At 37.7% G+C, this 27,643-nt stretch overlaps 1 protein-coding gene across 1 annotated transcript in view; it reads left to right on the top strand.

Annotated features, from left to right (window-relative positions):
* The window catches only part of LOC134210006 (uncharacterized), a 46,991-nt gene extending 36,581 nt beyond the window's left edge, over window positions 1-10,410 (top strand). Inside the window, exons 3-4 of the mRNA XM_062686032.1 lie at window positions 9,664-9,763; window positions 10,304-10,410. Coding sequence (XP_062542016.1) covers window positions 9,664-9,763; window positions 10,304-10,410 — 207 coding nt within the window. The remainder of the gene's footprint in view (window positions 1-9,663; window positions 9,764-10,303) is intronic.
* The last annotated feature ends 17,233 nt before the right edge of the window (window positions 10,411-27,643 follow it).

Below are 27,643 nucleotides of genomic sequence, written 5' to 3' on the forward strand. Positions count from 1 at the left end.
ATTAAAGGTTGTATGTCTTATATAAGTCTTGATCAAAACCAACACATGTATAATCTAATTAAAATAGTTTTGATAACCGCGTGAATTACAGTTCAAATAATATTCAATTTGGGCGAAGTAGGGGCTTGCGAGAGTTATGCGTGAAGAGATTTAGCGCGCTCTCGTACAGTGATCACCACGTCACTATCCAACCCATTCATGGGTGGACGTTAGGCAGAATGACAGCGATTTCAGCAATGCTTATTCTCTGTTCTTAACCCTCTGATAATCTTCAGTTTCTATTCATTTCACACTTGCCGCTCGCTTGCGGTGTCAATCGAGTCTGTATCTTCCTTACTTTCATTTACTCCCTTTCGCTTTGAGTAGTATAATTATCACCGAAAAAAGCCAATAAATTAATCCCGATATGGATAACTTAACTGCAGATTTAACATCAATTCTATTTATTAGCTTTGAGGAGTAATATAGCCGCAATTCTATCGCTGGGTCGATGCATGTAATATTCCATCATATCAACGGCGACAGAACCACAGTTGACGTTGCGTGTTTTAGGGAGACCTTTATCCTCTTGAACATAGGCATCGCCGAGTATTTCAAATGAACATGTATTCAACAAAGTATGCTTTAGGCCAAATTATTGTCATTTTTTGTTTTAGGTGATATTGGATTAAAAAGAAATAATTAAATACAGGGTTTGTTTATAAAATATCTACTTGTTATAGTGCCTTGCTTCGACATTTTTGGGTCCACCCACACTCATACCTGCCAGATTCTATTCTTGTATCGCTAGAAGAGATCCTTTACCTGAATATTTTTGTGGAAAACTGCGATTGGAAGAAAGCTTTGCGAAACTGTCGGGGAAGTTTTCTTGACACTTCTTACTTTGCCAATCCTTCGATTGAATGACATCCATCAGTTCGTTCGCACCGAAAGGGTAGACATGATTGTAAAACTCCATTAGTCGTCCGTTTTGAGATGATGTGATTTTCTCATGCGGTATGACCGGAAAATGGGAAAAGTTTCAAAAGGAACTTACGTGATTATGTATACAAAGCGGAGAAAGTGGCCAAAGCTTGTGTATGAGAATTATATAACAAGGTTTTCGATGTTACGATGTGATAAATCAACAAGTTGAAACAGACGAGTCATCGTCAACACATTACGTCCTACCCTTCAATATACGTATATGCACCAGGGATGGTTCTAATCAATTAGTTAGAGTTTGGTTCAAATACTAGCAACTCACTACAGAAGCTGAATTGTGGTTATTTTGTTGTTTCCATTGCACTACTCCACTGGATGTTGTACATATGTCCTCATCGTTGTCTAATGCAGTGATTTCGTCATTTTCCCGAAATAACCGTCATGCAAAAAAGTGTATCCGCAAATAGCATGATCCTTCCTACGTTTAATATAATATTTATATTCATTTTCAAAATTGGCATTTCGCTCACTATATATCAATCAGCAGACTTGCTGTCGAGAAATGTTTCTGCCAAGTCTATGGACCATTCGACAATGTCGATAGTACAAACTAAAGGTTCCGTCTAAACATTCGTTGAAATCTCAAACTACGCATCTTTGCCAGTTGTTTGTTAGTGCTGCATATTTACGCCACGCTCAATCAACTGATTAGTGAAGTCACCCTCATTTAAATATTTACAAAGATTTTCCGCGCAACATGGAGAGTGATGCTTACATCCCACATGCCAAGAGGATTAATCGAGACCGTGTGGAAGCAACAACAACAACAGACACTCCTCGCTATATGCGGAGCACCCTCTGCGTGCCCTTCTCAATGAGATAATGTCAAGAGATAAATGTGTTTCTTCGACGTCTTGCTATGGCGGCACATGTTTATACAGGATGTAATGAACAACATATGAATTTTATATCTTATGCTTAACGTCTTTATTTTTAATACTGGAAACAAGACTTACAAGTGCGAAACAAAGGATGTATCTATAAATATAAAGAAAATCATGTATGTATATGTTCGTACGTTATCTACTTTTCAACGACAAGTATAATGTTGTTGAAACTTTGGATTACGCTATTTCGTACCGCCAATCGAATAACCAAGGTATCATGGACTGGGAACGTGCCGTAAAGAAAAACATTTACTAGACCACATGAAAAATTGAAGCTGGTTATTATTTCATATTTGAGCAAATTGTATAGCAACTGGATATTTTGGAGAAATCGTGAAACTGTGGGCACTGTGGCAGGTAAATTGCGAAAATTGTGTGGATTGAATGAACTTCGGTTTTCATTTTTGAAAATCGAGTGGATTTACATTCAGTAAATTTGAATATTGTCAAATCGAAAGCAGTAGCGAAAGTTCTTAAAATATATTATTAGGTAAATCGGACACATTCGAAATTTAAAGAAAATTGTGTTATCTTTGATTGCATATCTTTTTCTCAGCTCCTCGGTATTATCACCCCTTTGGAAATGGGTGGCGCGGCGATGAATTTATCAACCTTGGCTGGAGGCATCAGCCAGCTTTTCACTCCGTGCCAGTGAAACCGTGCCACTGGTGTGCCCTCCTGATGTAGCGGCGGTGACCGAGGCAGCTTTGCAGTAGATAGCCGCGAGGACCCTGATTCGAACAGGACCGATTCTGCAGGATTTGGAAGGAACCGGCGGCTAGCCGAACATATGTATTGAAGACGGGCGAAAGGACGCGAATGAGAGCAGTGCAGATTATCTCTAGGCCATAAAGCAGTCGACTGTCGATCGTTGCTTGACCTAACCTTAATCTGGTGTGTCTGTTGTTGGTGCGATGTTTCTTCTAGCAGCTTCAGCAACCTTTACCTCCTTCAACACCTCGCATCACAAAGCATCAGCAACGTCATCAAAATACGTCTGATAGAATACCGTCCACTAGTCGCTTCGGCCAAGAGTACTCTACAAAACACGCCCTGGAAACCGGGAGACAGAAGAAGATCTTTGGTGCTCAGCTCGAAAGCGGCTTTTGACTCAAGACTAGCCACGAGGGGCTTGGGTAGATTCCTTTATGGAGCCGAGAAATTCCTCCTGGGGTCAAACCGTTTTATCTGTCCGAATCGGACGACCTAAGTTGTTCAAATCGTTCTGGAGTTCAGACTAAGTAATCCATCAGGCCAGATAAATGTCCTTAGATGCCAGCACAAGTAACAATTTCCATGCTTTTGGATTTATTTAATACTTATAGCGGATTTATAATAGCAATCACCATAGTTAGTTGTTCAGTTTTATTGTCGCAATTATTGTTATAAATATAAATAAACCCGATCAGGAATCCATAACAAAATTATAACTCAATTCTATCAATGGTTGTTATTTGAAACAAAGTGTGTTATAATTAGTTAATTCGATAGAAGTGTGTCTTCGGCCAGTTTTATTTTATTATAAAATTATAACAACATTAGTTATGTATATTTACACAAAATAATTGCCTAAATTTTTTGTAGATATTGGAAAAAAGCGGAAGTGATCACCTCCAGTTTAAAGGCTCCCCCAGACCTAAGCGATTTCATCGCAGCGACGGCGATAACTTGTCGCCACGATTCTATCGCTTGGTCGCTGCAGGCAATGATCAATTTACCCTTCCATATCAACGTCAACAGAATCGCTGTCGCCAAGCGATAGTATCGCGTCGCCACTGTCGCGTCGCGTGTATTTGGGGGAACCTTAACTTGAATCTACGTTCGATATAGCTAGTACAAAGTTAATTGCCTACATTATGGATGGAAATCCGGCGTTGTAGTGTACCACATTTTTTACGCGATGTAGGCAATTACCATGAAAGTAGATTTTTATACCTCATAAATCATAACAACGGTTATTATGATGCTGAAATGAAGGTAACAACCTCTGATATAATTATGTTACGGCTAGTTTCTGGAGTTTTGATGCAATTTTTGTTATTTCAACAACTAACCAGCCAAATTTAAAACACATTTTGTTACATTGCTTTTCTGAAATAAATAACCCCCCTTGTTATATTTTTGTTATGCATACTTGATCGGGCTACGGTTGTGATGAAAAGCGTAATAAGTTCTACTTTCAAAGCCATAATTTCTGGATATCATGTGGTCCAATAAATAACACCAATAACAATATTTGCATTGCAAAAAGTTTATAACGGTGTTTAAGTAGAGCAGCATTTTTTCTGTGTAAGTCTTTGGTTTTGTGGAGCATGCAAATAAACTTAACATTTAATCGATTTTACTATGCTTTTAAATCGAAATAAATTTAAACTGTGCTTGCTTAACGTTCATGTGGTTTGCAATGGCAGATATGCATTCAGCTCCGCCCCAATATCAAGAAGTTTTCAACTATAGATATAGTAACACATTTTCAGGAATAGTCATACATCCATCGATCAACTCATCCGCTATTGCCGCTAGATGAGCGTAATAAACATCCATATTGGATTCTATTTCCGATACAGCAGCGGCTCGCAACTGCAGGGTATGGGTTTTGAAAAAAATCATCATTGGGAGTCACACCATACAATTTATGCACAATTGAACCAAATAAGCAATTTCCATCTCCCGGAATCAAAAGTAACCATAACCAGTACAGGTTTCCAGATGAATCCGTTGTAACGTCCATGGTCAGCTGAGATTGAAATAGGTTGTAAAATTTTATGTAAAAATGGAATCTTTATATAGGGTTACTGCTCCTGGACTTCATCTCATAGCTCCGATATTGGTCTCACGAAAAACAAAGAAATGAAAAGGTATTTGAGCACGCATATTAGCAAAAAGAAGCGACGAAATTGGTGCCGTATTTCTTTGTTTCGGGATGAGATGAATATATGTTCAGTGAGATGGAAAACGGAACAGTTCCCCTACTCACTGTTGGAAATTGATTGAACTGAATGTTTCAAAATAACGGGTTTACACTTCACTTCACTAATGATTCAAATAATAATGATTGACGTATATAATAATGACACTCCAACTTTTCGCTAACTAGATGAAACACGCGTAACCTTAACCAAACACATTTTATGATCACGATCACAAAACAAAAATCTACTACTATCTACAGTATTTAACAACCAAAAAAACACAAAAAAAAATCTAACAATTGTATTGTATTGAGATCTAAGATTTTTGTGCGGCGTTTGTATTTGAGTCTTCCATATTTGTGTATGCCGGGGTTTTGTACGGATTCTTATGCGGAACTGTATCAAAATCTGCCGTCCCACTGTGGTCGGATATCATGAAATCATGGCATTAATAAATAACTCCTTAGGGTTGTCTCATAGAAATTTGGTGTCTTCGACAAAGTTGTTGCATGATAAGTAGGCCTTCATATGGTGATAAAAATATAGTTCGGAATTCTACCGCTAGGGTGGGGCTTCAACTAACTTTTCATATGAGCATGGTTGGATGATGGTGTCTTCAGCAAAAATCAAGAATTCAGTATTATAAGCAACTCTTGTAAAGGAACTATCTTTGAAAGGGCTTTTGTTTCTGAGATACAATGCATTTTATGTAAAATATGTGAGTTTATTTCCAAAATTTGATATTTTTCAGTTTAATTTTGTACCTATGTGAAATATTTATTGTCACATATTTTTGCTGTATCTCGGAGAGTAATATATAGTAGTGTCTGAGCCGATTTGACCATGAAATAACTTGGAGAACGCCTTAATTTTTGTAAAATATTCAAAAAAATGAGGAAAAATAGATTTATTTTCCTACTCCCTCCACTTCCCGCTTAGATTTTATCTCGGATAGAATCTTTGGGTTATGAAGAATGTAACGGACGCGAATTCGGTTGCAGAAATTTTCCGTAAATCTTCCACAGTTTCTTAATATTTATTGAGTTCCACATGTGAAACCTGTCATTCAATCAAAGTAGGCCGTAAAATTCATATTATAATGAGCACATAAACTTTATTGGCTTCGTTTTGGTTATTTTGCAGTATTATTTTAAAATATATTGGTATGGAATTGAGCTTAGAAATCATTTTATGGCACTACAGATTTGGTTCCCTTGAAGTTAATGTTAGTACACTCTGGGCGGATTTCTAAACAAGAAGGTTTGATTTTAACCATACTCTTAACGAGTTCTGACTAGTTCATATCAAAACGTAAATTAATTAACGTTGCTCGTGAATCTATGTCTAATTCAAGGAGTGTGCAAATCATAAAAAATAGAAAATGTGGATTTCATAAGATTCGTCAGAAATACCATCTGGTGTCAGTATATTTGGCGATACATATTCTATTTTCGTCTTCAATATCTAAATCGTTGAAAATGGGCTCTCATGAAACCTCACCGGAAATTGTAAAACAGCTCCTAGTTCTGAAAAAAAGATAATTACTTTCTTAGATGATTAATGTACAAAACATTTTGTATCCGTATTATGTTCAGCATAAACAGTTCGTATGTCAACGTTAAATAAATACTAAAAGGTCGTTTGAGAGTTATGGCAAGTTTCTGCAACCAAATTCCCCTCCGTTTCATTCTTTACAAACCAAAGATTCTCTCCGAGATAAAATCTCGGTGGGAAGTGGAGGGAGTGGGAAAATAAACCGATTTTTCTATATATTTTCAATATTTTACAATAATTAAGACATTTTTTAGGTTGTTTGTCGGTTAAATCGGGTCAGACCCTACCATATATTGCTCTCTGGGATACAGAAAGTTTATGCGAAAATAAATATTGAACATAGATACAAAATTAGACAAAAAACAATCAAATTTTGGGAATAAAAGCACATTTTATACAAAAAAGGCATTCTATCTCAGAATCAAAAGCCATTTCAAAGATGGTTTCTTCGCAAGAGTTGCTTATAACACTAAATTCTAAAACTTTGAAGAAGACACCATCATCCTGTCATGCTTATATAAGAAGTTAGCTGAAGCGCCGCCCTAGCGGTAGAATTCCGAACTATATTTTTATTTACTATGTCTGAAACTTGATTATGCATATGTACAACATGTGATAGATTTAGTTCGGAAAAGGTATTGGAGGGTAACCGCCCCTTCGGTGGGGTTTGATCCCACGACCCCAGTCGCATGACAGGTGCTTTCCCTACTAAGCTACGAAGGACCTCCGACGTCCATCGCAGCTTTGAATGTACTGAACTCGAGTGGCGATCTCTATTCGCTTGTGTGGTCGGGTTGGGATCTGACGACCAAACTGGCACAACCTCACACAACCCTACTTCATTGATCGCCGTTGCTGATGAAGCAAGTGTGTAGGAGCCGGACAATACTAAATACTCATCCTACTTGGTTGACATGTTTACAAAAATACATTTGAGAGAGTTAGTTCTGAAAATGTATTGCGAGAGATCGGCTGGTACCTGGTGCTGGGAATTTGGTTTCATCAGTACCCGCTAAGCTGCGATGGACGACGCAGGTCTTTCGTAGCTTAGTAGGGAAACCACCTGTCATGCGAACTGGGGTCGTGGGATCAAACCCCACCGAAGGGGCGGTTACCCTCCAATACCTTTTCCGAACTAAATCTATCACATGTTGTACATATGCATAATCAAGTTTCAGCCATAGTAATTAATTTCCACACAGGGTGGCTTAATACCCGGCATATAGGCAATTAACTTTGAATGTACTATATTTTTATTACCATATGAAGGCCTACAAAAGATATTTTAGTTACTAGATAAAGATTGTCGCTACTGTTCCCTTTGTTCTGCTGTCCGAAACATGTGTGGTACATACCTGTCAAATCGTATGGATTTTCCTTCTTTGACATTTAGCTCCCTATCCTCGCCAGCAAAAGATGTTCCGGACAGCGACGACAGCGACAATCTTTATCTAGTAACTAAAATATCTTTTAGGCCTACTTATCAAGCAACAACTTTGTGGAAGACACCAAACCTCTATGAGGCAACCCTAAGGAGTTATTTATTAATGCCATGATTTCATGATATCCGACCACAGTGCGTCCCCTGGTTGCATGTTATAAAAATTCTCAATTTTTATTTAACAATAACTGTTTAGCTCATAACAATGAACTAAACAGTTTTGAAATATCGCGTAATATCGTCGTAATTATTAACTTTATATTATTGAATAGAAATCGACTAGTTCAGAATAGGCATAGACAATAGCTTTCCGTGAACGATTGATTGTTTGCGTTCGAGTTGAGAAAATAACTACCGAGTATCTAAAAACATCGCCACAGTTTAACGGAAAGTTTCCGTCGGAAACACTAATAAATAATCACTCACCGCGAACGAATGATTGTTCGAAATTACGTTGGAAACACAGATGTAATTCATAATCATTCTAGTTGGTCAACCCAAAGTACAAATAAACAAGTGTATCGCTAAGATATTGATTATTTTTCCTCGCGTTAGATGAATATAAAACAATCACGCACTAGAGTGATTCAAATTTTGACTTTTTCGCTCCCCTATGCTTAAACGATGACATTTGATGTTTTATTAATCCTCCTAAATTTTTAGCTAATTTGGATGTAACTAGACTGAGCACGCGCAGTTTCAAGTTTGTATGAAAATTACTATGAAAACAATCACTTTTGTGGAAAACCGTTCCGCAACGTTGCTCATTAGGCTCTAAAAACATATAAATATGTTGCCAATATAGAAAATTTTGCAATGAAACTGATCGTCTTTGTTGCGAAACGATTCTATGCTTGCAAGATAAGTTATTAGAGAAATACTGAATCGTGGTAAATTCAATTTAACACGTAAAAGAATAACATCAATATCAATAATGAGCACTTTTGTTTCATTAATAACTTTGCTTACAAAAGTCAAATCGCTTCGCAACAACAACTGGCCTCTCGCTTAGGAAGTATTCTATGAAAGCATCGTGTCGATTACATTTGAATAGTTAATGGGTTGCAACACGGAACAGTTTTTCACTTATGTGGCAATTCCTATACTAATTTCCATACAAACTTCAAACTGCGCGTGCTCAGTCTAGTTACATCCAAATTAGCTAAAAATTTAGGAGGGTTAATAAAACATCAAATGTCATCGTTTAAGCATAGGGGAGCGAAAAAGTCAAAATTTGAATCAGTCTAATCACGCACGCAAAAAAAGAGGCGTTCCCGAATTCGTGAACCAGCAAAAATACACCATGATTTAATTCATGAATTCGGGAACACCAGTCACGTTTTCTAGACCGTTCCAGAAAACGTGTCTGTGTTCCCGAATCAGAGGCTGTTGTTCACGAAAAAATACACCGTGAACTTATTAGTTCACGAATTCATGAACATTTTTTTTTGCGTGCGATAATTGATGATCGGGAAGGTTAAAACATAAATTAACAATGGCTTTATCGGAGCGGTTTGTAGTCTGCCCTTACGTTGGGCGAACAAGAACACAACAAAATATGTCGTAACTGATCTATACTTTGTTCTCGCGTCAACATTAACATGCTAGTTACTTGGATTATATCACTTACCAAGGTGAATCCTGTTCTAAGTAATGACACTTCATCTTCCTACACGTTAACCAGGAAAAATACACCGTGACTTAATGCATGGATTCAGGAACACTAGTCACGTTTTCCAGAACGTTCCAGAAAACGTGACTGTGTTCCCGAATCCGTGGCTGTTGATCACGAAAAAATACTCCGTGAGCTTGTTAGTAGAGATGCAGACGATTCGTCTGTCCTTAAAACAACAGTTGTTACACCAACATTCCTTCCCTTCCCTAGATGATCGTGAGGACGTGGCAGGCGCCGGTATTGACCCGTTACAAGTTGAGCTCTCGGAACGTGCACATTGAGGATGGAGTGCTAATCCGATGGCTCATCTGTTGGTTCCCTGTGCAACTCCGCTAGTTCTGGTCAATCATGGAGTAGCAACTACGAATTGTACGGTCATCTCATGCTCATGCTCATGTATGTGTAAATGAGATTTAGTATTCAAAGCAAGGATGTTATCGATCATTTAGTAATTTGTGTTCGATCATTTAGTAGTTCGTTAATAACTTATTCCAGAAGCTGAATTTCAAAAAGCGTGGGCTTCTAGAGCGAAGGTTGTTCTACAACTTTGCCTAGTGATTCGTTGTATGAATTTCACTCGTAACGGAGTTATAGCTACAGTTTCAGTAACTTAGACTAAATGATAACAAAATTCCAATCATTTAGTTCTAGTTACTGTAACTAGCGCTATATCTCCGTTACTAGTTGAATTCTAACAACGAACCATTAGATAGAGTTGTAGCAAAACCTTCGCACTAGAAGTCAACCATATAACATATTTTGAAATTCAGCTTCTGGAAAGAGATATTGACAAACTACTAAATGATCGAACGCAAATTACTAAATGATCGATAACATCCTTGATTCAAAGTGTTCGTGGAGCGTGACCAGACGTGGTTGAAGCGCCTCAACGGGTCCGAAGCAGGAGAGAAGCAACGAGGAGAAGGAGAAAAAGGAATAGTGGTTAAGATAAGCTAGCTATTAAGAAAGTGGGAGGAAAAGAAGGAGTGAAGCTAAATTAAAGTGGCGAAGCTAGTTTAGTTTTCCTTATGAAAACAGGGTCCAAAATATCTGTCACAATGGCCGTCCAAGCCCTCACCTCGCGTTTTTTCTTCGGACTAATTTCAATTTGTAGGCGATTAGCACAGTTTATATGATTTATTTAAATCAAGTGAAACTGGATAAACTTATTACAGGTAATACTTTCAGCTGTAAGAAAAGAACTGGAGGGCCCAACTCTATAACCTAAATTTTCGATTTCGCTCAAAATCACTATGCTGCTTTCTAAAAACGGTCTGAATACGTTTCAATCAACTTCACATTTTAATTTTTTAGAATTTTGTTTTTCGATGTTTTTGTCCAATAAAACAGTTTCTCGAATCTATTCATCTTTAATTATTTTGCAACATATTTAGAGTTGAAAAATTCTCATTCAATACTGACTTATTGACATTTTAAAATTTTCAGGGTTGAATTTTATTTTTTATGTAAAGTAGTTGGACGAATATTTTAGAGTATAACATTCACCACTATAGCCTTCTATTGAAAATATTGTGGAAAAATACTGAACTACAAATATTTTACTCTTCAAAGGTACACGAGCGAAAACACGGAGGATCAACAAACTACTCAATTTTCATTATTATTTTATAAATGTGTAAAAATTTGAAAATTAGCTTTAAACCACATTTTAAAATGTATTGAGGTTTATATTACTGATCTACATCAAAAACATTTTAAAATGTGAACAATTGGAAATTACAGAAAAATAATCAAAGTAGCCCGTTTAAAAGCGTTAGAGAGTTAAAACATGTCAGGAGGTTAAACATTTCAATCCAAAATTGAGATTTTTTTTCAAAAATCTTAATTTGTAATGGTGGCATAGATTTTTCTTTTGAAAAGGTGTTTACTTATCTGTAGTTCTGGTTCATTTTTCAGGGTTGAGTAGCTTCTTGGATTACAATTTATCACTGTGTGAAGTAATTTTAACTGCAGTAGAAATAAGAATTTTTTATCTCATTCCGGGAGGTGATTTCGTCACGGCCCCCGCTACTAAAATGCGAAGCGGCAATCCACCAGTTGTGAAATGCGGTCTCAGTAAAGAGAAAAGATACTTCGTGAGACGCAACATTTTCCAAAGGAACACTTTCTTCATTTTCAATTAAGGCGTCCTGTGATAATGTGCCCGCAATATGCTTTGTTGACTTTCAAGTGTTGTTCGAGCATTGCACTCAACGTTGCGTTATCTCCAACGAATGATGAAAAGATGACACGCAAACACTGCTTTTGCGCATTATCCATAAAGCGGGATTTTTCGTTAACAACCCAAGCAACAACAACGACGCGGGTGATATGAAAAGCTTATCAGCAGCCAAAGTTGAGAGGGATTCTGAGAAAAGAACATTAATTTTAGGTCGAACTGAGTGGGAGTTTAATTTATCTCACCTTCCCAATAATATAGCAGATTCATTCCAAAGGTGCTCAGGTAGATAGTTGTTTCATAAAGGATTTTTCGAAACAGCTCGTATGAAGTTTCTCTTTCCCATGATAGGTCTGAATCAAGATGAATACAGTACTAGGTGCTCCAATCTGTCAAGTTTGTGGAAGAGAAGAAGGCGGGGGGGTTTGGGGGAACTCATTTTTAGTGCGAAAAGAAAACAAACCGGCTGGCTCTCCCATATTATAATCCAAGATGGCTGAATCGTGAATTTGGCAGATTGGAATACCTATTGGTGTATTCATCTTGGTCTAAATATTCTTTCAGAAGCTCAAGGAAATTCATCAAGAATTCCTTCACCACCTCTGAAGATTAAAAAAAAATTGAGATATTATGATTTACTTGTGCCCAAATATGTATACCATGTATAAGGGGTTTGAAAATTTAAGGCAAACCATCACCCAACCACCTTTGACATTAGCTGTTGCGTAACTATTGTTTGTTTACGTCGTATTCTGAATCTAATATTAAAACTTCGGAGTTCTTGAGGGGAATTGAAATTTTTTAGCTGCCGTCAATTTACGTTAATGAACATTGATTCTATTTAGGCCAATGAATTTCAGATGAATTCTTTCGTTGATATTTCTACAAAGAACATGATTAGGATTTTTTTTTGATAATTGGCCATCATGTCAAAACAAAGGACGCTAGATGGCTCGAAATCAAATATTCGGATTGCAGACGAAGTGTCAACCTCGTTTGTGACCTTAGACGGATTTGAAGCAGGGTGATGCACTTTCGAATTTATTGTTCAACATTGCACTCGAAAGCGCTATTAGGAGATCTTGCGTACAGAAGAACGGCACTATCATGGGATCAGCTGTGTATGTACATACTAAGAGTTGATCAATTTGACCAGGAAAGAATGCCAATCTGGAAAAGGTTAGCTTCATTGTCGATCCGGTATAGAATGATTACTGGTGGAAATCTCTCTTGACTGGAAATAGCATATAGTTACGATGTACTTCGTAGATTGGACACTAGTAATCTCTTTCCAGATTGCTATCAGCAATCAAGGTGGGTGTGGTCCTTGATTTAAATTTAGGATAAAAATTACAAAATCATGAGGACTACTACGCCTGGCCACGTCTATCTTCACCGTAACTTGGAAGTAAAACCACCGTAAAATACTAAAATGAAAAGCTGACCAAGGTTCAAAAGGAAGGCTATTGGAGAAGAGGTGAAGGAAGGATAGACAGTAGAACTCATAGTGCTTGCTTCTTCGGATTACTGCATTCAAAAATCCCCTCGGTTTACATAAATCGAATGATGCTTCACTCCAACTGTCAAAATCGCGTCAGTCCACTCCTTCCATCTGACAAGCTCCAAAAATAGCATACTCTTCAAAGTCTTACAAAAACGGAACTGACCAAAGTGATCATTCAAATTTATCTTCCCCTCTTTAATGTCATTTTTTCAAGGCCTTCCACAGCACATGGCTGGAGGTTTTTGGCCTTGCAATCTTACCGTCACAAGGCAAGCGCATTTATGTATGTCTAACAAAAGCTGCCTCCACCACAGTTAGTATTATGTGTTGTGGCACAATGGGACAGAACCCAATAATTCGAAAAGTAAAAAATTGAAAGCAATGTCTTCGCGACACAATTGTTGTACCCTGACAACGAAAGATATCATATGTGATGTCTACCTATCAATTGATTGTGGTTTCCTCAGTTCAATCTCGCCTTCGAAAAAGGTACTGCTTATATTTATTGGGAACAGTAGCTGGTTTCCAAAGGCACCGGATCTCCTGGAAGCTTTTCTCAAAATGGTTACCATAGTTCTGCGACAGTGTGCATCATAGCTGGGTGACGTTACGAGGAGATGAAGAACGAAACGGAGAAAATCAATTTATTTATGACTGGATGGGTGAAGTGTTTACTTTGACATTCAAATGAGTTTTCCTTCCTGGCTTCCAACGTTCGCTTCCTCTTGGCACCCTCGAACGACCGCACTGACGAATAGCTTCTACCACACCATCGGTTCGGTGGTTTTCTTACGATAGCACGCCGAACACTCGACAGAGTAATAGAGTGTTGTTTGGGATCGACCCAGTGAATGTGGGCGAAAGAATCATATTTCCTCGTCTCATCTGTCTTAGTTCCCGATATTCCTACTCCGTCTTTGGCTTTTCCATCTCCTCCCCCAGTGGCAGGCGTCAGTCGGCTTTCTTGGCACCCACTCTACCTACTAGCTGCATGTTAGTCGTTCGGGTGGATTCCTTTTTTTCCCGGAGAAGCCTCTCGCGTGGCAGACATAACCGCACATGTAGAGGGGCGTTGAAGGCATCCTTCTGCTTACATTATCGACTCCACTTTTACTTTATTGGATGACGGAAGAAGAACCCCATCGAAAGAACATTAACAGGGTAATTTGTATTAAAGAAGATAGTAAGATAGCCGAATGGCACAAACAAATCATCCTGGTATAATGTTAATATCTTCCTATGTAATTAAATTATCTCCTTCTAGTAATACTGATTCGATAATATCAACTGATATATTATCAACAGTCTAATTTATCAATTTAAAAAGATGAAGTATTGGCAATATGAAGTTTTCAGAGATGGCGTGGCGAAGCCTTAAACTCATGAGATAAATTTCTTATGGTTGAAAAGAACAAATTCGGTTAATTCGCGCGCCATGGATGAACAATCATGCAACTAGTGATAGTTTGAATCAACCGGAAAATTAATGAACAATGAAATAATCTCGATTTGTCTGTGTGTCTGTGGATTTAACGATGCAATTCGTGGTTCATTAGGAATAGTCCACAACTATAGGAAAACAAATGAATCTTTGCTCATTAAACAGTGCACTATGGTCCAGGATACAGATTTACGCGGAAAGATGAATTTTACGCCAAAACTATATTTTTTAGAAAAACCTGTTGTTCTACAAAATTGTTCGAAATAGTAAGGCCAGGTTCTACCAAAAAATAGGGTGGCCCATCATATAAAAAAAATAGAAAATATTTTTTTTATTTCTCAGAATATTGACATGTTATGTTCTACAAAGTTGTGGCGCAACTTATTCCAATCAATTTTGCCAAAAAAACTTTTTCTGTAGCTCTTAAGTTGGCTGATTTAGAGCAATTTTACTTTTTCGAGAAATGTAAAACAAAAACAGTAGATCAAAAATACAGTTTTTTGAGGTACACCCTAATCCAATTAGATAAAATTGCTCTAAATCAGCCAACTTAAGAGGTACAGAAAAAGTTTTCTGGGCAAAATTGATTAGAATAAGCTACGCTACAACTTTGTAGAACATAACATGTCAATATTCCGAGAAATAAAAAAAATATCTTCTAACTTATTTCATATGATGGGCCACCCTATTTTTTGGTAGAACCGCCTTACTATTTCGAACAATTTTGTAGAACAACAGGTTTTTCTAAAAAATATAGTTTTGGCGTAAAATCCATCTTTACGCGTAAATCTGTATCCTGGACCATAGTGCAGTGCGGAGAGTAGAAATTTGAATCACACAATACTTTTTTCATGTAACCAAATAAAACCGTCACAAATATTTAATTAAAATGATTTTCTAATGTTAAAGGTTATAGGTAAAATATTCTAGAATTGTTTAAAATAATTTGAAAATCTTCAAAATTTTCCATAAATTTTATTGTTGCTTACTCAATTTATTATTTTTGGGCATAAAAAACCAAGCGGGGAGAAACATACTTTTTTAAATATTGGTATCACCCTAATGTTGCTCTATTCACGCATTTCAAGACAAAATTTTTAAAACGACTTATCTGCTTTTGTAAACAAAGGTTCAAACGACGATTTTACGAATCTGATAGCTCTCCCACGCAAACTAACACCATCAATAGGTAGGTGAAGGCTTCCGCTACCTGTTGATGGTGTTGGTTTGCGTGGAAGAGCTATCAGATTCGTCAAATCGTCGTTTGAATCTTTGTTTACAAAAGCAGATAAGTCGTTTTGAAAATTTTGTCTTGATTTGGTCTAGTGACATTAGCAATAGTACCTATAAGATGAAAATTCTTCGTAGATGAATCCCTTCTAGCATGCGACGGTATAGGGGAACTGTTCCGATCTCCATCTCACTGAACATATATTTATCTCATTGCGAAACAAAGAAATACAGCACCAATTTTGTCGCTTATTTTTGTCTACACGCGTGCTCACTGCTGAAAAAATCACAAAAATAAGAAACAAATCAAATTGCTTTCCATTGCTTTGTTTGTGATGGGATGAATATCGGAACCATGAGATGAATTCCAGGAGCAGTTCCCCTAGGAGCAAGTCTAAATATCTACTTTTCTGCCAGTGAACAGAGATTTGTTCCCAAGTTATTAATCTTCTCCTCCATTTCAATTGGGAGCTCGGCAGAAGGAATGGTTCTACTTCTTTGCTTCGCAAGCCTAACTTATCTTTCAAGAAAATATCAGTGTTATCTGTTGGGGCCTTCCTTAGCCGTGCGGTGCTACAAAGTGGCTACAAAGTAAGACCATGCTGAAAGTGGCTGAGTGCGATTCCCGGCGAAATCAAACTTCCTACCGCCAAATAGCTACAAACGCTACCGCGTCGAATGAATTTTCTACCGCAATCAAAGGCCATCACTAATACAAATGAGACCGCTACCGACGGGATGATTTATAACAGCGGTTCCCAAACTGTTTCTTGAGAAGTACCCCTTCCAACTTTTGAATTAATTGAGGTACCCCCTTTTTAATAGTGAATAACATTAGCCGTAACTCTTAAGATATATGGAAAATAGACCTCAAAACTAATCGGGTATATGGCTCTCCACAAAGATGGCTGAAATTTTCATTATTTCGTGAAACTTTCCAATTTATCATTTTAAAAGAAGGCTGGATTTTGAGCCTCTTAAGAGAAGGCTTTCGAGCCTCTTGAAAAAGGGTTATTTTTTCGAAAAACTTTCCAATTCATCATCGTTTATGGCTTTTATAATTATTGGAGACTTCCGAGCCTCTGGAAATGAGGCTTCCGAGCCTCTGGAAATGAGGCTTCCGAGCCTCTTGGAAGGAGGCTTCCGAGCCTCTTGGAAGGAGGCTTCCGAGCCTCTTGGAAGGAGGCTTCCGAGCCTCTTGGAAGGAGGCTTCCGAGCCTCTTGGAAGGAGGCTTCCGGGCCTCTTGGAAGGAGGCTTCCGAGCCTCTTGGAAGGAGGCTTCCGAGCCTCTTGGAAGGAGGCTTCCGAGCCTCTTGGAAGGAGGCTTCCGAGCCTCTTGGAAGGAGGCTTCCGAGCCTCTTGGAAGGAGGCTTCCGAGCCTTTTGGAAGGAGGCTTCCGAGCCTCTTGGAAGGAGGCTTCCGAGCCTCTTGGAAGGAGGCTTCCGAGCCTCTTGGAAGGAGGCTTTCAAGTCTCTTGGAAGGAGGCTTCCAAGCCTCTTGGAAGGAGGCTTCCAAGTCTCTTGGAAGGAAGCTTCCCGAGCCTCTTGGAAGGAGGCTACCGAGCCTCTTGGAAGGAGGCTACCGAGCCTCTTGGAAGGAGGCTACCGAGCCTCTTGGAAGGAGGCTTTCGTTTTTCCGAGCCTCTTGAAAGGAGTCTTCCGAGCCTCTTGAAAGGAGGCTTCCGAGGCCTCTTGAAAGAAGGCTTCCGAGCCTCTTGAAAGGAGGCTTCCGAGCCTCTTGAAAAGAGGCTTCCGAGCCTCTTGAAAGGAGGCTTCCCAGCCTCTTGAATGGGGGCTTCTGATCTACTTAAAAAACCTTCATGCCTTTCAAATGAAACCTTTAGAGTCTAGATTTCAGTTCAAAAGTTTTTTTTTATATCTTTATTATAGAGGTTTGAAGCCCTAGGCTGGCTCACCTCTTCCCATTCAGAAGTAGATTCTTTACATATTATTACATTTTTAAAGTTTGAACCGTTTGTTTGAAAAACTGCGTATGCGTCATTATTTTTGCCAAAATGAAATTTTCATATATTCTGAATCCTGTTCCAAAAATACGAATTCTGGCAAAAATTACGAAAACAAAATTTTTGATCGGAAATGTGTTTTTTTGTTTGTTTGAGGAACATATGTACAGGCACTTTGAAGACTAATTATTGAGTTCTGCTTGCAGTTTTCGAATTAGAAGTGCCTTTAAAAGATAATCCACAAAAAAATACGTGAATAAAGTTCAAAAACCAGAAGTTTCCCATGGTGTTGAGTTTTACCAAAAACTATTGATCTGTATCGAAGAAATCGAAAGTTTTGATGCCAATTTGTTCAAAAACAGTTTTTCGTTGTTTTCTCGAAATTGTGTAAAATGGATATATTTCTCAAACAAATGATTCATTTGTCAATTCGACGTTTTGTCCTTTTGGTATCTTGTCCTGCAGCCCTTCATACGATGTGCTGGTTATGGATTCAATTGGCTTCAATTTAGTGATCGCCATGCATATAATGCACAAGACAAAGTTTTGAAATAAAAACACACACACCACACATTTATCAAAACTTTATCAATAAGTTTCGATTGGAATTGTGTGTAAAATATCCGTCATTACGTATCTTTGTCCGAGGTACCCCCTGGGGACTGCCGCTGATCTATAAGGACAAGCTTCCCGGAATCCAAAACTAATGTCACTCACGTTTTTTAAGGGCAATGCACAACCGTCATTTTTATTATTTCACGCACGCTGCGACGTAGCAAAGCTGTTATAATAAAAATTAACACAACTTCGCGAAGCAAGGGGGACAACATCATCCTGGATCAATATGCCCAACCACAACAATCAACAGACCATTTCCCGTCTCCGTACCGGCCACGCCGCTCTTCACACAACTTTAGCGATGGTCTATTCCGGATCGTTTGTGAAAACAGCGAGATGTTAAACTCCTCTGAACATGTGATCTGCGAGTGTCCGAAATATGACGTTCCATTCAAACTACGGGTTTCTTCCAGCATCCGTGGTACCCTGGCTGATGTCCTCTTAATGACGGAGGGGTGTACCATCAAATTTAGTCGCCAACATCCCGGGTAAAAGCCATGAACAGAATAATTAAACATGATATGGAATTGATTGATGTAAGAGATAATATAACAGGCAACAATATCAAAAATTAGCACCGAAATATAATTTAAATATCAACATATGCTATGGAAAAAACTAATTGCACATGATATAGCATAACTTGATCTCCTCATGATATTTTAGTTCAAAATATTGATATTGTCGTCTGATCTTTTATCTCTTATATCAATCATGTCCATATCTTATTTTGAGCTATTTTCGTCTACTCGGGATGGACTCCCGGGCACTCCAACACGGGCCCCGCTCACCGAGGCAGACGGGCTACCGCAAAGGTTCTAAGAACCTCCCCTCCAGTAATCGAACATTGTGTAGTGGTTTAACTCCAGTTCCATGCTCCAACAGAAGGTGGAGGGTTCTACCTTCTTTCAACTTACCCAAATGCGTCATATGGTTAATCTATTTTGTTGTTTAGCTTGGAAATAATTTGAGTTTTCTTCAACTCAATGGATAATGAACGTTTTTCTGACTGCATGTTTTCTTAATCCAATGACTGCATTAAAGTGTTCACGATTAAAATTATTAAATTCCATTTCAAAATGATTCACAAAATTGGTATTATGTTTTTTAATTGAGAAGCATATAAAAGTATTTTGTGAGCTGTTTCTGGAATAAAACTCATAGGTTTCAACATCATTTCGCCATATTCAATATAATCTTTCATCTTAAGAGGTGAGCAGAAAGGGCTGAAAGCCTCTCAAATAAAGACAAAAAAATATGTAAGATTGTAAGACTGTGTTCCAGAATTGTCTTTAATCTTCAAAATCTTGGATTTTCTAAAAAAACTTTGATATCATTATAGATATCTTTGAAAAAATTGACAAAAATCTTTGAAATCAAGATAAATCTGTTAATGTGGCAACACTGGCCATATTCGTAAGTTTCACGAATGTGATGTCCGTGCTTGCGATGCACGAACGGATTTACCGAAATCAAATAAATAATCGTATTTGTAAAAAAATGATGATCAATGCAATTTTCGGAATTTTCTTCCCTGCTCTCTCAAAGTGGCAGTTTTGGCAGTTAATTAAAAAAGGTCTTATCAAAAATCCACATTTTAATTACTTTTCCTTTATTGAATGGTGAGAAAAAATAGAAATTATAACGAAACATCTTCGTTTGAAAATTGGATTTTTTTCAGTAAGGAAAGCGAAATGGTAACATCTTATATTGTTCTGCATGTTTAGGCTCAACCATTCTACTGAGAAAGCACGTCATTTTACTTTATAATGGGTGTATAACAAGACGTAGCGAAATATTTATTCATGCATTCATAATCCCACGATCAGATTCTCCTGATTGCTGTCGAGAAGAAAATAAGCACTCGAGACGTGTTTATCTCGCTGGCTGAGACAGGCTGAGACTGTACTCATTTCATCATCCTATGGGAGACAGTACCTATGCACTTTTAATAGCATTGGTTTGCCCATACAGGTCTCAAAATGATTCATGAACATGGGGGGACCAGTTACTGTGATCATTTCCGGCTTTCATACATCAGGAAGAAGCAACAGTAGTGTGCTACCAGACGGTAGGACCAGCAAGAAAGACACCCTTCATTTCCGTTAGTTTATTTATAGAAAACATTTTGCCGGGTTCTCAACTTGTGGTGTAGTACGTGCATGTAAGCCACAGAGCTTCTTTTGGATTGGGTTGCGGTGGAAGCAACCAGTACTTACAACAGGTGGGCCTGCTTTCATGGTGGGTTTCCCGCACAGTCAGAGAGCGAATGTTCCATTGAATGGTGGAATGGAACTCACTGCGGTTAGCGAAATGAATGAGAGCGGTTTGAATTAAATTTAGCTCGCTTGTTTGCCTATAGATTGATGTGATGGTGGGCGGTGGTTTAGTTTGTCAAGTAAAGACCCCTTGATTGGTTGATGTTGTTGTGTATTCATAAAGGACTGCCTAATTTGCTGCTTCAATTTACTTTGCAAATTAACTTCCATTTTGTTCCAAATTATTAAGAAAGTGAAAACTTTTATCGTTACCTACACAGTAAAAATGTATTAAGGGTAAACACATAATTTGGGTTATGAACCTTTTTAGAAATAATATTACCATCAAGTATAAGTGGAATTATATAGATAGCACAACTACAATTGCAATAAAGCAATATAATAACACAAAGAAAATTTAAGTGGTATTTAATAAGCTGGGAAATTAATTAATTTCAACCGCTTAAAAACAGCATTGGTGTGTGTCAGTATTCCAATATATTCCAAAAAATATATATATATTACTTAAATGTCATAATGGAAACTTAAATAATGCTCTATGTTTTTGTCATTTACATCAAATAAAACACGATAAAGAGGTTTACACCCGAATGTTGCAGTTGATTGCAATATTTTACTGTGTACCCCTTCAGTACATCAGTTCCTTATTTAATGATTACAATTTTATCTCATTTGTATGGTGGCGATGTTGGCTACCCAATTGCAACCCATCCGGAAACTTGAAAACCCAGACGACAAAGTTTCTACGAAAGCAGACGATGAAGTTTATTTAAAAACTTGCCGTCGTGAAAAATAAGCGGAGGGATATAACTGCCGACGTGAGAAATAAGCCTTCTATGGCAACAAGTAGCAAGTGTAACCGAATTTCTTGTGTGATCACAATCAACAAAGAGTGGCCAAGACTTCTCACGTTCTTTTGGGATACGTGTAGAGATGAGAAGGCATCTATTTGCCGAGTATGGACGTTATTTATTCGCTTTGATAAATTGAAAGGCAAATCTAGTCATAAAGTGAATGTGAGTTGGACTTTGTTTAAATCTTTTAACAATTTTTAAAGCTTTCGTCATGCTATTCACCTTCATGTAATAAACTTTCTTCACATTTTTTTGGTAACGCATGATGTCTGTGAATTCATTGAGGTGTGTAAAGGATTCTAGGAGAAAAACGGCAAAGAATGAAAACAGAAACTTCAAAATAAAAACCAGACTATACAGTAGTAAATATAGTATTAATAGTACTAAACTCCCCTAGTAACTCTCTGGTAGTGTAAATTATGGTCTCTAAGAGCGTTATAATACTTAAAATGTTACTTGGGTCGTCTTATGACAGGTTTAAATCAATGTTTTTCGATGTTTCTCCATACATTTAGCCATATAAACTCCTAAGTTTAGCATTGCCCAAACGTTTAACGATTTGGCTGAAATTTTGTTCAGAGTATCAAAAAAATTGAATAAAGTTTTTTTCTTACTGATTTGAGCCACCCTAATTGACATTCAAAGTACTACATTTTGTTTGTATTTTTTTTGGCTTAAATTTTTTTTTTTGAGTGTCTACTTAATCGTAGGGGAGACTGGGTAGACTTGATCCCCTTTTCTGATTTCCGATGTATCACAGCCAAAAATAAATGTCCACACAGACTCTCTAAGAAATATAGTATTTACCTTTACTGATGTATGACAGTCCTTAAATTGTTGTTGTTATTGATACACAATCGATTTTTTGGAGTGCTGTCAAAAATCGACTTTTTAAATATTCGGGGGAAATTGATCCCTCTCCAAGAACTTGCTTCGATAAAATTAGAAAGGTGCCCTCAGATTTTTTAAATATTTTTCCTTCAAAATACGCGGAATTTTCGAATTGCTGTGCGTATACGTGAACGATTTATGTTATTAAATTCGACAGCACATGCAATTTTAAAATTTGGGGAGACTTGATCCCCTTTTTATGATATCTACGGAATATTTTCCTGACAACCCTTCATCAAATCTATCAAATCTACAAAATCTTAGATGCCTGAGAATAGATTTATATTTTTTTAAATTTTTTCGCCAAATTTTTGTATGGGTGACTAATGGGGGATCAAGTGTCCTTATATTGAGGCAATAACTTCAAATCCAAATACCCTAGAACTTTGATGGAATGTTAACATTTTCAACAGTACAGATCATGAAGCATATTTATGCCTTTGTGCTGTGAAAATACGAAAGCATTTAGTCATTGTCATGAAGTTGTTCAAATTTTGCTTGGCCAATAAAAAAATCTTTAGGAAGGTCAAAACATACAAACCGCCCTGCAGAATAAATAAGGTTGTCAATCCAAAAAATAACTCACCACATAAAGGTCATTTGTCTAGAGGATCTATACTAAAAAATACGCTAGAACAAAACTACTTTAATCCTCGATAAAACAGGGGGTGATCAAGTCTCCCCGGGATCAAGTCTACCCACCTTCCCCTAAACTTCACTCGAAGTTCATGAGATATTCCGTTCTAAGTTTACAAGCAAAAAAAACACAGCGCTCCTAGCGAAACGTAATTATCGTGTTTTAAAAGTTGGCAGACATGATAACTAAAAAAAATTCGTCCGATTTAAACGCGGTATGAATTATTGAATTCCATATAATTTTTTCCGCCATTATACGTAGCTTTTTTTTATTGATTTTGGAAAATTACTCTTCTGAGCAAGATGGGCTTGGTAGTTATATGGCTACCGTTTTTGCCTCATGCGCAGAAGGACGTGGATTCAATCCCAGACACGTTCCATTCGTCTAATATCTGCAAGTTCCATTTCTCTATATGTTCCATGTTCGAGCAATCGCTAGAACTGAAAACGGCTTCCATACCGTTTCCATTTCTATCAGCCACCTATCCCTTCGACTCGACTTGACTATTGACCATTGCTTGATTTGGAAATGAACGAAGAAAAGCCCGTTCCCCAAAATCCAATTAGAAAACCATAGCTTGCTTTCTTGTCATATTGGCAACTCGTTACCCAAGACGAGCCTCTGCCCCTCGAACCCAACCCATAAGTTCCAACAAATTCCGCATGAACTCAAGATAAATGCAGAGGTATATTCGGCTTCCAGTGGGCAATGTTTTTGTTGCCAGAAAAATTGTGGAGTAAACGTATCTATTCCAATATTGTCATACATTTATACTGCCGCTAACCGCAAGTCGAGCACATCTGTATATGGAGGCCCATATACAGATGTGCTCGACTTGCGGTTAGCCGTAGTATAGTTATCATTTAAAAAATCACCTTCTTTTCAGGCCGCCAGAGTGTACTACCCAGTTGTTTAAACATTCTGAAGTTGAGCCATAACAATATTTGATATACAAAGATTCATCGTGCCAAATTTTTATTTAATTTCTGTACTTTTTTAACTCAAGCGAGCCATTTTGAAATTTAAAATAGTGTAAAAACCTGTTACAGAAACGCCCAATTCTTCCCAATAATGGAGAGATTTTTTTTTTCGAATTCCAAGAAGCAATTCTTCCGAATTCCGGGAAGGAATAGTTCTATATTTAGGTAAGAAATCCGACGAAGAAACTCTGCAAATTTTTTCTATATTCCTGGACGGAATTCTCCTAAATTCCGGGAAGTAATGCTTCGAAATTCCGGAAAAGAATTCTTTCGAATTCCGGGTTAGTCTTTTACCAAATTTACCAAATTTCGAGAATAAGTTATTCCGAATTCTGAGAAACACTTTTCCTGATTTCCAGGAAGAAAATCTTCCGAATTCCGGGAATTCTCCAGAATTTCGAGGAGGAATTCTTCCAAATTCCGGCAATGAACTCTACTGTATTCATAGGAGGAATTCTTCTGTATCCTGGGAAGGAATTCATCCGAATCCAGGGAAGAAATTCCTCCAAATTCTAGGAAGTAATTCTTCTGAATTCTGGGAAGTAATTCATCCATATTCAGAGAAGAAATTTACCGAAGTTCATTTTTTTCATTTATTTAGTCTACATCTAAACAGATAACACTGAATCAACAATTTGACGCCACAATACACGGTTCGAGGCCGCATCTCTACATCCTCGAATACGCCCCACGCTCGTCAAGTCGTTCTGCACCTGGTCTGCCCATCTCGCTCGCTGCGCTCCCCGTCGTCTCGTACCTGCCGGATCGGAAGCGAACACCATCTCAGTCGTTAGCAAGGATCCGAGGTAGACGAATTCCTCGACCACCTCGAAGGTATCCCCGTCTATCGAAGTTCATGACAGCAACGCTTCGAAATATATGAAAAGGATTCTACCAAATTCCACGAAAGAATTCTTCTGAGATTTTATTAAATCTCTTAAATATATTTTTTTAACGATTTCCGAAAGAAAAATCTTCCTGATTTGTGGAAGGATTTCATTCAGATTCCGGGAAGGAATTCCTCCGAATTCAGGGGAAGAATTCTTTCGAATTTCAAGATATTTTTTTTGAATTCTGAGAAGGAATTCTTTCGAATACCGAAAAAGATTTCTTCCGAATTCCGGGAAAATATTCTTTCTAATTCAGATATAGAATTCTTCCGTATACCGTGACGGAATTCTTCCGAATCTGGGAAGGAATTCAACCGATTTTCGGGAAGACATTTTTCTGAATTCCGATAAAGAGTTCTCTCGTACTTCGGGAAAGAATTTTCCGAAATTCAAGAAAGAAATTCTTCGGAATTTCGAGAAGCAATTCTTTCGAATTCCGGGAAGGATTTTTCCTGAATTCAGGGAAGGATTTTTATTTTGGAATACCGGAAAGGAACTCCGAATTTGAGGAAGAAAATCTTCCGAATTTCGTGAAAGAATTCTCTCGTATTCCTGGAAGAAATTTCCTCGAATTTCGTGAAGTAATTCTTTTAAATTTAAAGAAGGAGATCTTTCGAAATTAGAAAAAGAATTTTTCCGGGAAAGAAGTTTTCCGAAATCAGAGAAAGAATTGTTCCAGATCTGGGAAAATATTTTTCTGAGTTCCAGGAAGGAATTTTTCTGAGTTCCAGGAAGAATTTCTTCCGATTTTCGGAATTTTTTTTTCGAATTCCAGTAAGGGATTCTTCTGAATTCCAGTAAAGAATTCTCAGAAATTCAGAGGACGAATTCTTCGAAGTTCCGACTTCCAGGAAGGAAATCTGTGAAATTCCGGGAAGAAATTGTTTCGAATTCCACCAAGCAGAGAATGAATTCTTCGGAATATCGAGAAAGGACTTTTTAGAATTCCTGAAAGGAATTCTTTCGAACTCCGCAAAGGAATTCTTTCAAAACATGAGAGATAATTCTTCCAAACTCCAGGGAAGGAATTCTTTCGCATTCCGGGAAGAAATACTTTCAAATTCCGGAAGGAATTCTTTCGAACTCATAGAAGGAATTCTTCCGAATTCAGAGAAGTAATTCTTCCGAATTCAGAAGAGGGATTCTTCCGAATCTGGGAAGGAACTTGTCGCGACCAGAACAACCAAAGCTCCTCATCGGAGCTAATGCTGCTACCTCCGAACGAGAATCTAAGTAGAGAGTTCTACCCGCTCTCTGACTTGATCATCATCGGGAACTGTTACCTCCGACGAAATTTCGACCAGCAGGGGGTTTACCCGCTGACTACCAATGCCGCCGGGAACACTCCTGTAGGTTCTCCGCCGCTCGGACCTGGTCCAGGAATGGGCACTACGCTATGGTAGTCTCCGTCCAGGTGCACGCAAGGTGGGCTTCGATGCGCTCCAACACACGGAATTTTTGGCCGATTCTTTCGAATTCATAAAAGGAATTCTTCCGAATTCAAAATAAGGAATTCTTCCGAATACAGAAAAGGAATTCTTCCGAATACAGAAAAGGAATTCTTCCGAATACAGAAAAGGAATTCTTCCGAATACAGAAAAGGAATTCTTCCGAATACAGAAAAGGAATTCTTCCGAATACAGAAAAGGAATTCTTCCGAATTCAGAAAAGGAATTCTTCCGAATCTGGGAAGGAATTAAGCCGAAGTCAAGGAAGAATCTCTTCTGAATTTCAGAACGGGATTTTTTTGAATTCCGATAAGGGTATCTCCCGTACTCCGATAGGGAATTCTTTGATACTCCGGAAAATATTTTTTTTTTGAATTTTATTTGAATTGAATTATATTCTTTCAAATTCTGGAAGGAATTCTTTCGAGCTCATTAGAATCATAAGAAGAAACACACAAATATAGCTAATAAAAATATTCTGTGTTCCGGCAAGGAATTCTTCTGAATTCCAGTAAACAGTTCTTCTGAATTCCTTTAAGGAATTTCTTCCTTTTACCGGGAAAGATTTTTCTAATTTCAGGGAAAGAATTCTTAGAAAATTCGTGAAGGAATTCTTCGAAATTCCAGATAGGAATTCTTCGAAATTTCCAGAAGGAATTCTTCCGAATCACAGGAAGGATTTTTTCTATAATGAATTGAAGAAATTTTTTGGAATACCTCTTTCGAACTCGGGAAAGGAACTTTTCCAAATTTGGGAAAGGAATTTTTCCAAATTCCGGGAAGAAATTCTTTCGCATTCCGTGCGAGAATTCTTTCATATTCCAAGAAGAAATTATCTCGAACTTCGGGTAGAAATTCTTCCGAATTTTTTTAAGTTAAACTTTGTTGTATTCCGGAGAGAAATTCTTTCGAATTCCGAGAAGGAATTTTCGAATTCCAGAAAGGAATTTTCGAATTCCGGGAAAGAATTTTTGCATTCCGGGAAGGAGTTTTTGAATTTCGGGAAAGAGTTTTCAAATTCCGGGAAGGAATTCTTCCAAATTCCGGAAAGGAATTCTTCTGAATTCCGAGAAGTAATACTTTTGTATTCCGTTAAGGATTGTTTTTCGTATTCCGGGATCGAATTCTACCGAATTTCTTGAAGAAATTCTTTCGCATTCGTTGAAGCAATTCTTCCGAATTCAGAAAAGACATTCTTCTGAATTCAGAAAAGGAATTCTTCCGGATTCTGAAAACGAATTCTTCCGAATTCGGAAATGGATTTTTCCGAATCTGG

Source organism: Armigeres subalbatus, chromosome 2 (assembly GCF_024139115.2).
Source record: "Armigeres subalbatus isolate Guangzhou_Male chromosome 2, GZ_Asu_2, whole genome shotgun sequence".
In the NCBI taxonomy this organism is placed as follows: Eukaryota; Metazoa; Arthropoda; class Insecta; order Diptera; family Culicidae; genus Armigeres; species Armigeres subalbatus.